A 12,383-nucleotide genomic window follows, 5' to 3' on the forward strand; every position below is an offset into this window, starting at 1 on the left:
GTTTGATAGTTTATACTATCTAGTGTAAACGTATCAATCTTTTTTTGAAAACCTGTGCCAGTTCTGTTCATTTCCTTTATTCAGTTTCAATTACTGTCAAAGCACCTCCTCATTCCCATTCGGCAGACACTCTGCTATTAAAGAAGATTTTAATACTTGTTCATGCTTGTTCCCTTTTAGTCAAAATGCACTTTGTTTAAACTCGCTCCCATTCAAATTTAGAGTTCTCTTGTTGTGTTTGTTGAATGTGCAGCTTTTGATGATGGAAGCTTGGTAAACATAGTTCAGACTGTAAATCTGTAAATGGAGTGTTTTGCTCAACATCTCTGTAATCTTGTAAAACGGCAAATTAGCCTGAAATATCTTGCTGTCTATGATGAACCAGTTAGGGAATTCATTAGGAATTTATAGGCCATGAAGTGTGACCACCTAAAGGCCTGAAATTGTAGTCTTGCAAGATTAGTCTTTTTCGAATTCTGATTTCTTTGGCACTTTATAAACCACTTAGAAGATCTTTTAATTAATCCAAATGATTCAGATCAGCTACAAACTACATCTGTATTTGATTTTTTTTTTTGGGGGGGGGTATGGGGGGTACTTTCTTTCACAAAGAATTTAGAGCCCTTTGTAGTTAATTTTGACTTCGATGTAGCCTCGGAGATTGGGGGTGGGGGTAAATTACAGGAATGGTCTTACACTTCTATATTTATATATTCACACATTTGTGTATATATTGTAACAGTGTGGGGCCAGGTTATTGATGAATGCTATATGTCCTTCTGTATGTTTCATTTTCTTGATGTTAGGCCTATAACACCAGGGATAAAGATGACCGCTCCCAAAAGCCCTGGCACTGCTCACCCATAAACGGGAACATTTGTACCCAGGGCCTGCCTGCATAAAAGAAGGACCCCCAAACTTTTTTTTTTTAATTGTCATCTCATTACCACTTGTGGAAATTGACAAGGAGGGCAGCTAAGAGGTTGTGTGTGCATCGAGAAGGCTTGGGAGAGAAAAGTAAAAATACTGTGCTTTTACTTTTGGATTACAAACTCAATTTGGAATTGAACCTGGACTGCTGGCACTGGACAATTGCTTGGCTTCCCAGTTATAGAGGGAGAACTAAAAAAAATAATAAAGTTTTGTTTGCTCTGTGGTCTTCATTGGAAAGACCACACTATTCAATTAAACATGCAGCCTCTGAGCTGTGCTACCTTGAAATTGTTGTCCACATGCCTCATACTTGTTAAAGACTTAAACCCTCACTGTGTCACAGTATTTATAGTGCATGCGTGTACATGCGTGTGCGTGCGTGTGTGTGCATGTGTTATAGCATCCTTCATATATACAGTGGGGGGAAAAAAAGTATTTGATCCCCTGCTGATTTTGTACGTTTGCCCACTGACAAAGAAATGATCAGTCTATAATTTTAATGGTAGGTGTATTTTAACAGTGAGAGACAGAATAACAACAAAAAAATCCAGAAAAATGCATTTAAAAAAAGTTATAAATTGATTTGCACGTTAATGAGGGAAATAAGTATTTGACCCCTTCGACTTAGTACTTGGTGGCAAAACCCTTGTTGGCAATCACAGAGGTCAGACGTTTCTTGTAGTTGGCCACCAGGTTTGCACACATCTCAGGAGGGATTTTGTCCCACTCCTCTTTGCAGATCCTCTCCAAGTCATTAAGGTTTCGAGGCTGACGTTTGGCAACTCGAACCTTCAGCTCCCTCCACAGATTTTCTATGGGATTAAGGTCTGGAGACTGGCTAGGCCACTCCAGGACCTTAATGTGCTTCTTCTTGGGCCACTCCTTTGTTGCCTTGGCTGTGTGTTTTGGGTCATTGTCATGTTGTCACGACCCATTTTCAATGCCCTGGCTGAGGGAAGGAGGTTCTCACCCAAGATTTGAGGGTACATGGCCCTGTCCATCGTCCCTTTGATGCGGTGCAGTTGTCCTGTCCCCTTAGCAGAAAAACACCCCCAAAGCATAATGTTTCCACCTCCATGTTTGACGGTGGGGATGGTGTTCTTGGGGTCATTCCTCCTCCTCCAAACACGGCGAGTTGAGATGATGCCAAAGAGCTTGATTTTGGTCTCATCTGACCACAACACTTTCACCCAGTTCTCCTCTGAACCATTCAGATGTTGGCAAACTTCAGACGGGCCTGTACATGTGCTTTCTTGAGCAGGGGGACCTTGCTGGCGCTGCAGGATTTCAGTCCTTCATGGCGTAGTGTGTTACCAATTGTTTTCTTGGTGACTATGGTCCCAGCTGCCTTAAGATCATTAACAAGATCCTCCCATGTAGTTCTGGGCTGATTCCTCACCGTTCTCATGATCATTGAGGTGAGATCTTGCATGGAGCCCCAGACCGAGGGAGACTGACAGTTATTTTGTTTCTTCCATTTGCGAATAATTGCACCAACTGTTGTCACCTTCTCACCAAGCTGCTTGGCGATGGTCTTGTAGCCCATTCCAGCCTTGTGTAGGTCTACAATCTTGTCCCTGACATCCTTGGACAGCTCTTTGGTCTTGGCCATGGTTTGGAATCTGATTGACTGATTGCTTCTGTGGACAGGTGTCTTTTATACAAGTAACGAGCTGAGATTAGGAGCACTCCCTTTAAGAGAGTGCTCCTAATCTCAGATTGTTACCTGTATAAAAGACACCTGGGAGCCAGAAATCTTGCTGATTGATATGGGATCAAATACTTATTTCCCTCATTAACATGCAAATCAATTTATAACTTTTTTGAAATGCGTTTTTCTTGATTTTTTTTTTGTTGTTATTCTGTCTCCCACTGTTAAAATACACCTACTATTAAACTTATAGACTGATCATTTCTTTGTCAGTGGGCAAACATACAAAATCAGCAGGGAATCAAATACTTTTTTCCCTCACCGTACAGCCCTGGAAAAAATGTGCAGTGGTCTCTTAATTTTTCTTAAATCAGCATCTCTACATCTATGGCAGCCATTCCATTCCATTCATATTTTTATTTGGAATTTGTTTGTATTATATATATATATTTTTTTTTTGATTAACAAAACTGACTAGATATTTCCTTCATGAGGCATACCTGTCATGTACTGCCATGTCAGGCACTGTACAGCACATTCTGCTTCACTTCCAGTTCTCCGTTTTTTATGACTGACTGCCAATCGGAATGAGCAGGATTAAGCAGTTTTGAGGCTAGACCAAATTACCAAAGCACCAGATTTGTAGTTTAATTTATTGTCAGAAGCCACTTTCAACCATTTAGAACTTAGAATGTTTAAAAGTACCACTTCTTACCATTTGTGATTTGTTGGTGGGTCAAAGTTTTGATGTGGTCTAGCCTGAAGTCATGTTAGATTATCTATGGGAGAAACTGCTTATTCCTCAACTTCTGATTAATTTGATGTGAGCACAGCTCAGCATGACTTTTGTCTACTTGGATTCAGCCTCCAGTCTCACCGACGAAGCATGATGCAAGCCCGTTTCAAACAGACACCTCTTTGTATTTATGGCCTTATGTCATCTTTAATTACAAGGGACTTACTATTTGTGTCAAGTCAGATGGTAGTGGATGACCTTTTAATAATTTCTAGTCTGAAACCAGCTGTCAAAACTTTATAGGAAATACTTTCTCAGGGTTTAATATTGTTCCTCAGCCTTTTTGTAACAGCCTGAATTGCATATTCGTCAGAGTCTCACTGTTAGTACCATTAGATATATATTTTTGTAAGGTTTGGTATAAGGTGTATTAACTACAGCTATAGGGTATCCCAAGTTATTTTAAATGTACTTTAATGTACTGCTCTACATACGCATTCAATAGTTTTGCTCTGTTGTTTTTGTTGTATTTCTGACCGTAGTTACTGTTAAAACATCTTCGCTTGGTTCCAAACAAAGTGTAAAGGTTGGCATCTAACACTGGTTGAGTGGGACCCTCTCTTGCCAGTTGATCTTTTGGCAATATTAAACTTGTCTGTGTTTTTGAGAGAGATAGGGGGGAAAAAAAAAGTCCCTTAAAAATGGTGTGCATACTGTATTGTACAAACTATAAGAACAATCAGGTAAAATAAAAAGATCTTCTGTCACCCTAAAAAAGAGTCACCACTTCCTACCTTTTCTGAACCTCACTGGGGCTGGTACTACTGATACTACAGCTGGCTTCAGGGGAGACTTCAGTTACAGGGGCTTTAAAAAAACACTTGAATATGCTGCTCTGCATCCTCGCGCAACATACTATTTTTGTTTTGAAACTACAGTTTAGTCACATCTACATGCATTTCTGCATCTCCACAGTTGCAAATGACATTGTACTAATTGTAAATGTTCAGTCCCCTCCAGATGTATTGATACTCAATTCAATATAACAAAAAGTGAAATTTGATGGTTTGGATAAATAGTGTTATATCGCAAAACATTAAGTCCAATACTGAATGAATGAAAATGTTGCTGATGTCATTCATTTATTGCAACAAATACTGAATGTACACTTATTTATGTTGCTAAAACCCATTGTAGTCTATAAAGGATGTGAATAATTCTGGAGGCACCATTACCTGTAGTTAGTACTATTACATACAAGATCTAACTTATTTTTCTTCTCTGTTAAGTTTAGGAATTGAAATGCATGAAAGCGCCTGAACACTTAAATAATAATCAAGTACCAAAAGTAAAATGACTGACCGGTATTATGCTGTAGATACACCCCAATTACACACACACACAAAAAACATTTAATAGCTTTACTTTAAATTAACATTTTAGTAAAAACACCTTTTATAGACGCATGTTTTCACTGACTTATAAAACGATAGTAAGAGAGACAAAACAAGATTTAAAAATGAAACATTATCACAAAAAATATGTCTTAAAAAACCCACCAAAATATATGTGCTTCATACTGCCACTGAATATAAGCAAGGTAAAGTATAATACATTAAAAATTGAATTTTGAAGAACCTGTTGTAATAGAGTTGTTCCATGTGTGATGTACTGTACCTGCGGTCTTTCACACAATGTGCAACAGAGATGCAGGCTGCGCCAGGTATACAGTCAATGATACGCAAGCACTGATTTTAAGATGCTGTCGCTAAATTGCTTACTGTAGCTGTAGTGGTGAAGGATCATCTAAGAGAAATTATATTTGTTATTTACAATGTTTCTACGTAGGTTTGACATAAATCTATGAACAATGGAAATAATTTGGAGGGGCCTGTGCCCCAACTATTGATTTAAAACAGGTATTGAATGCTGATTAAGTGAAGTGTCCATTCAGATGTACGGTACAAGCTTGCATCTGTGTTTATCGCTGACCTATTCAGCAGATAACGTTTAGTTCATAGTTTTTTCTCAAAAACTGGCAGTACAGGGACAACTGCACTATAAACTCGCCCTTCCCAAATAGTGCTGTTTGTATGATTTCTGTCCTAATCAGGTTCCTATAAATGTCACCATCAATTATTACGCAGTCTTTGATAAGGTTGTCACCTCTTGTCATGGTTTTGAGATCCAGAATCTTTGCTACACCTCTGTTTAATGCTTCTGTAAAGGGGAATGGCTCAAGCTAATTTGAGAAGCTGTCCTGAAAATCTGTTAGTTATTTGCAGAAGGTGTGTGTTGTGGTTTCTGTGCTTCAGGTGTCTGCTCTTTATATGCTCTGTTCTGAATAATGGCATATGAGGATTCCTTAAGGTGCCACTGAAAATGTCATGGTTTGTGATGCATTGTTGAACTAGGAATGATCCTCTTGTATGTTTACAGCTGGTGTGGCATTAAATTTGCAAGAATTCATGTGTAGCGTGAGTGTTTCAGTTGTGCCTGCCTGTGTGTGTTAATCTATGATGAAGACTCGTGGTTGAGTTATGCAATTCTCATATTTCAAAATTTCATTAACACATGATTTTGTTTTGCATAATGACCATTCAATCCCAAACACCTGAAACCTGAGGTTTGTCAAAAACTGAGGAACGGTGGGCAAGCCAAGTCTTCATCTGCTGGAGGTGAGGTACAGAGTCTTAGAGTACATTCTGGAAAGGTTTTTCTTATAATTGCTAGAAAACTTGACTTCCTGTGTCTAGGCTCTTCTTGAAAGTTTTTCTAGTAGGAATGGATGCAGAAGGTTTTAAGTGGAACTGCTAGGACTTACGGCAAGTGTTGCTAGCAGATATTCAGCTATCTTCTTGGTCATCTTGGTGTTATCTTCGGTCATGAGCCATGGGATCTAAAATACATACACAGTTTGATGTGCTGGAATCACAGATAAAAGGATTACACCATCACGGTGGGCCAAAACATTTTAGTTTTATATTTGATAACCAAAAAAATGTTGATGTAGTCAATATGTTGTCCCCACAAAACATCTTGAATGTTTTGAAGAAAAATGTTAAATTCATTCACTTTAATGATTTTCTTGTACCAGTTAAGGAGTTGATGGCTTGGTTGGAATATAACCAGAAGACCATATGGGCCTCCAGGACTTGACATTCCTGGTTTAGACTATTTGTTAGTGTTTTCTTGTATGAAGAACTGACCAAATTGTTTTGTTATTTTTCCTAATTGGAAGGATAGGTGAACAATGTTGGTATTTTAAGTTCAGTCAGATACTTTGTATCTAAAGCTAAGCTCATAATACATGTTTTTTTTTTTATCCCAAATTTTGCCTGGTTTGGCCATCCTGACAAATCTGCACCAATCGAGACGATAAACAGCATGGTCGGGATGCAAATAATTAGTTTTGGGGCAGGTTATCTAAATGTACTCCAATATAAAGAGAATTTTATATTTTCAAATTCAAATACCAATTAGTATCTGTAATTGACCCAGGTCTGTGCAAAATATTGATGCATACAATGCGATCATACTGTGGGATGGATACTGTTGCACATCTTTTGCTCACCTCCAGCTGTTGCAACAGAGTATACTGGCCATATTGCCCTCCCTTCCGCCATCATATCTTTATTCACATTCTGTTTTCGCTCTGCTTCTGTTTTGTCCGCATTGATGAATGCACAAGCTGCATGGGCGGCGAGCTCATTAGTGTCCAGGTCCATGTTTGTTTTCTTTTTCTCTGGATGGATCACACATGTTTCTGTGAGATTGGGGAATTTCGAGGTTGTCAGAGATCCCCATGACGAAGATTTTCACATCAGTCATTAAGTGTGTCCCCCTGTTCTTAAATGATCATCTAGTGTGCACACCATCATGATGCAAAATACATAAATTCGGTGAAAGCCGGTCATTAACTGTGAGCTACCTACTGTTATCAAAATCGGTTAGCCTAGCTTAAGCCTAAGTTACTAAGTAAGAGTGGAAATTCTCAGAAAGATATCCCCCTTTCTCAAACTTTTGGAAGGGAAGAAAAAATAAAAGCATGAGCACTGTGGATATAGAGCCCAACTCACAGGATATATTTGGCTAAATTGGGGAAAGATTTTGAAAACTGTCTGACTGTCACTTTATTGGGAATACTTTACATATCTTGAACTTGTGCAATCCTTTCTTGGCACGAATGCAGTATTTCACAGAATTCAGTGTGTATGGATTTAAAGTTTTGGCACCAATGTGAGTTTGACAACTAAGAGAGAAGAAGGGACTGGGATGGTATACACTCTGTAAAGGCCACTGCAGAAACTGTTCTCTTATAGGATCTTGTCATGTAACTTTATTGATACTTTATAATTACTATACAGGCAAAGACTTTCTACATTATTGTGCAAGTGAGTACTGGGCCAGTTAAATAATTCTCCAAGATGCCTGCCTTTCAAACTCATACAGGGATGTGGCATGTTTTTCTCTGTTTGGGAGGGATGGGCTGAGATACAGTTATTTAAAAAAGATAACCCTTCACCTGACTTTAAAAAATTGAACAAATTTAACTGACTGACTATTGACTTAATATTCAAACAATACTGGCAGAGATATCAAGTTACTATATAGTTACCTGCTGTAATAGTTCCACTGATGCAGAGTAACCTTATCCCTAATTAGAGATGCTCACCAATAATATAGGCTAGTAAATTGAGCAATTGTTAAATATCGGCCGCTCTGCTTTTCTTTCATGCAAATACATTTTATATTAGTTGTATATATGCGTTTCATATTTCAATTGTTATCAGTAACTTCTAAATCTTGCTAGTTGTATCTCTACATTCTTCATCCTATTGGTACAGAGCTTTTACTCCTTTGCATTTATTTTGGCCTAGACTCCATGACTAATGGAACGATGGCAATGATGACAAGGTCATCAGAACCACCCCACTAGGTGGAGTGTGGTGGTCTTTTGCTTTAAGAATGTCACACATCTCTTTCAGACCTCTGGTCAACCGCAGTGCCTTTCAGGAGCAAGATGAAACTGTAAAGAAGGTTGAAATAGAGGTAAGCAACCTTCTACACTAATTTAATGGCAACCAGCCACAAAATAGTTTTGATTTTGTTTGTTTATTTTTCTGAGGGATTTGACTGCTTAAGTCCTAAAGCTGTCAGGATATACAGTATGATCGAGAAGTCCACAAACTGGCAGACGTGTGCACTTGTCTCATCTTATTTTGTTAATAAAAACAACATTGCTCTTCAAAGTTGAAAGATATTGTGGACAACATTGTTACCTTTGTTTTGCGATTTGAAATCAACTATCTCATGGTGTCACAATGCAGTGCCTGAATGTCAAATGTTTTCTGCCAAACTTTTGCCGAAATTCCACTAAGAACATCCTTGCTTACACGCAGCAATTTTCATCTACAAATTCGTCAATACTGTGGTAAGAGGAAAAAATTAATATCATAAAAAAGGGACTTTTCAAACTAAATCATCAAAATAAGACTAGCAGATACATTCTGCAAGGTGACAGATAATTTCCAATATTGCCATTAAGTAGAACAAGGTAAATGCTGCTTTTTAAAAGGATATTTAATAAAATACACAGTGCACAAGTGCTTTTTAAAACAAATCTTAATGTTATTGTTTTGTTTTTTTAGCTGAATATTAATACAGAATATCTAAATTAAACCAAACCTGGGTTTCTCCCAGAAATTTGCATAGATATGTTTAGATGTGATGTTTCAGTTTCAAAATGCTTATTAATAGCTATATTTAGTCTGTTAAAATGTGATAAGATAGTCTCCATTGCAATGAATCCCAAAATAAACACTGCTGCCCTCTAGAGGAGTATGGGATTAACTTGGTCCTACTCCTGCTGTAGACTAGCTATGGATAATACCATAATATGTGGAACAAAGTATGAAAAATCAATCGCAATGTATTGACAACTTGTGAAACTAAACTATTCTAACTGTATTCATAACCATTTTTTTCTTTTTACAAACAAAATATATTTGTTTTTGATCTTGACAACATATTTGTAATTCATGAAAAATGGCAAATACTCTGATGTACATTTGACACCACAGCTAAAACCAAAAAATAATACAAATTGTCAGTTGAAAGGACCTCTGTCTGTGCATTGCATCCATTATATTCTTTAAAATGATTCAGACCAACATCGCATTACCGACTAACGCTGCTAGTGTGTTGCAATTGACCCACAGGGCTTGACGTAAATGAAAAGATCATGAACTACAATTCATCCCCCATAGACCCAGCCTAGTGACGAGCAAATCACAGCTTTTATTCAATGCAGAACTCGTCCCCATGTGCTTCGCCAATCAAGATGCAAAGCATGTCTATATATAATACTTTTGAGAATCACAGTAGTCCTGTGGGCTTTGTGGCTTATATGGCTTTTTTCATTAAAGTTTGGTAGTCCAGTCCTCATCTTTGGTAGTCCCGGGCGCCCAGACTACTGATTTGTGTTCCCCTGAATATGACTTTCTTGTTAATCATTGCAGATGCACAGGGACAATTTGATCACCCTGTATTACTTTTAATGCAGCACCTCCATAAACTTGGATGGCTACAAGTTTGTACTAAATGTCCAAAAAAAAAAAAAAAGCAAAAGCCGTCGTGTGCTTTTTCAGTGTTTCAGGATGTCTTATCATATCCTCTTGGATAGTGGAAAAACTGCAGAAGCACTTGATTTGGTCTTCCTCGTGGCAACTCAAGTCATTAGGTTTAGTAGTGTTTGTGTTAAAGGGGAACTCCACCGAAAATCCATAATTTCTCATTATTCTAGAAGTAGAAACCTATTCTGTGGAGCAAGCTTACCATGTCCAGCTCATTCTATGTACCAGAAATCAGAAATGGGGAAAAAATAGGCCATGACATCACGCGGGGGTGTAACTCTGGAGCTGCTTTGCTGGAAGTCAATGGGGGGGGGAAAAGTCCAAAAAGTCATGAAAATAATAATAAAAAAACATTTTATGCACGTTTGATAGCCCCATCACCCTCCAAAGGGGAATCCCTGCATGTGTGCAGTTCGCACACCACTGTAGCCTATACAGCAGTCACTTGAATAAAATAATCCTAAAATAATAAGTGACAGTTCTGGGTAGTGAAATACACTTTTTATGACTACAAGCCGATGGTTCTTTCAGGAAAAATAGGGTGATGGAGCAAATGAACGTGCATAAAATTCAAATTTTTAATGATTTCATCATTGACTTCCAACAAAGCAGCTCCAGAGTTAACGCCCATCATGACCTATTTTTCGATCTCTGATTTCTGGTAAATGGAATGAGCTGGACATGGTAAGCTCACTCCACAGACTTTCTTCTTTTCGGTGGAGTTCCCCTTTAACGTCTTACCCGTGGATAGTAATAATAACAATAATATTGTGATTGTTTTCTATTTTCCATTGTAATTGCCCAAACTCAGCACTGTGATAGCATGAAAATATGACATTTAAAAACAACATCAAAATAAACTAATCAATTTATTTTTAGGCATTACTTCCTTAGATTTTCCTCTGTGCCTACTACCTAGTTAAATCTGCTTGGGTGAGATATAGATTACAGCCTTGTACAATCCTCGTGATGAATGGCACAGAGCAAGTTTGTGCAGGAAGAGAAACCTTTCCTGCTTCCTGTTCTAGTGCATCCCAGTGGATTTCTATGGATCTGGGCTGGGGACTATGAGCAGCAGGCAATGATATTAGACTTTCAAAAGTCTTCTCCCTCTCACACCATGTTGCCCTGGCAGCTCTGTGGAGTGACACTGCTAGACACTTGCGGCGCTCGCCATAAAATTCCATCAGTTCCAGACTGATGTGCCGATGTCCAAAATAACCTTTAGCAGCATACTGGCAGTCCGCTGTGCTTCGCAAAAGAAAACCACACTTGTTTAGTATTTGACCTTCAGCACATCCATTACTGAAGTACTGAAATAAAATTAAAGAAGGACAAGAAGTCAGTGATGTGCTTTTCTTTCTAGGCAGGACCGTGTACCCTGCGCCAGACGGTAGAGGCAGATGGCAAGCTGCGGCAGCGCTTCAATTTCACTGTGCCAGTGTTTCTGTGGGCAGAGCACTTCAGCCCTACTGAGTGGCAGCGACTTCAGAGAGACTTCCCTCCCTATGGCTGGAAAGGACTTCCTAAAGAGGGTACAGAGAGAGCCAACATGGTGCACCCAGTTTTGAATATGAATGCATTTGAAGTGTGACCGTTTTGTAATGTACGGTAGCAAATAGCACCCAGTAGAGGACACACAAATAGGTCCCATGTATCAATGCCATACCTGCTCTGTTTGAAATGTTTTTTTTTTATTCCAACCTATAACCAATCAAACCTGTTGGCCTACTTGCATTTGGCAGCTTACAACTTGTACCCCCTTACATTTTTTAATTTATAAGTGCAGTGCTCCCATGCTATACTGCCAACCTCCTTTACGGCCTGCTATTCTTTCTGAACAAATGTCTACCAATATGAAATCTGACCACCAACTACCCAAGCCAAACAAACAGACATATAAGTATTGTAGCTTATTTCGTTATAGCGCCAATTAAATACTGAACCAACATCTCTGCTACAGGCCGTCGGGCTTTGCATACGCTATTTAACTTTTTTTAAAGGGTGACGGCTATGTTCCTGAAGATATACAGCATTTAGACACATTCTAAAATAAGCACAACTTCTTTAAACCACAATAAACAAAGTGCAAAAGACAAAATAAGAATAAAAAGAAATGGAGAGTGAGAGGTTTGTGCAGCTTCTGCTTAACTTAAGCCCAACAAGTTAAGAGTACTGTAGATTTTTAGGTCTGAATGTAGGCTTTCATATTGGGTACAGTACTGTAAATTGTTTATTCTTATTTGTTTGAACTGTACTTAAGTAACAATGCTATGTGCTACTGAAGGTACAGTATTTAGTAAATGCTTTGTGAGAATACAGTATATTTAAACATTCATGATACTGTAAAAACATTTTGTTGTAAATAGTAAAGTTTATAACTTACAGTACTGTAGAAACCTTTCAATTTTGTTTTTCTTTATACAAT

The 12,383-nt window shown here is 38.2% G+C and overlaps 1 protein-coding gene across 2 annotated transcripts in view; it reads left to right on the forward strand.

Annotated features, from left to right (window-relative positions):
- st6galnac2 (ST6 (alpha-N-acetyl-neuraminyl-2,3-beta-galactosyl-1,3)-N-acetylgalactosaminide alpha-2,6-sialyltransferase 2) overlaps positions 1–12,383 on the forward strand; it is a 32,591-nt gene that overhangs the window by 6,987 nt on the left and 13,221 nt on the right. For both annotated transcript variants that reach the window (XM_066704818.1, XM_066704821.1), the window contains exons 2-3: positions 8,309–8,372; positions 11,322–11,490. In XM_066704818.1, coding sequence (XP_066560915.1) covers positions 8,309–8,372; positions 11,322–11,490 — 233 coding nt within the window. The remainder of the gene's footprint in view (positions 1–8,308; positions 8,373–11,321; positions 11,491–12,383) is intronic.

Source organism: Amia ocellicauda, chromosome 5 (genome assembly GCF_036373705.1).
Source record: "Amia ocellicauda isolate fAmiCal2 chromosome 5, fAmiCal2.hap1, whole genome shotgun sequence".
In the NCBI taxonomy this organism is placed as follows: domain Eukaryota; kingdom Metazoa; phylum Chordata; class Actinopteri; order Amiiformes; family Amiidae; genus Amia; species Amia ocellicauda.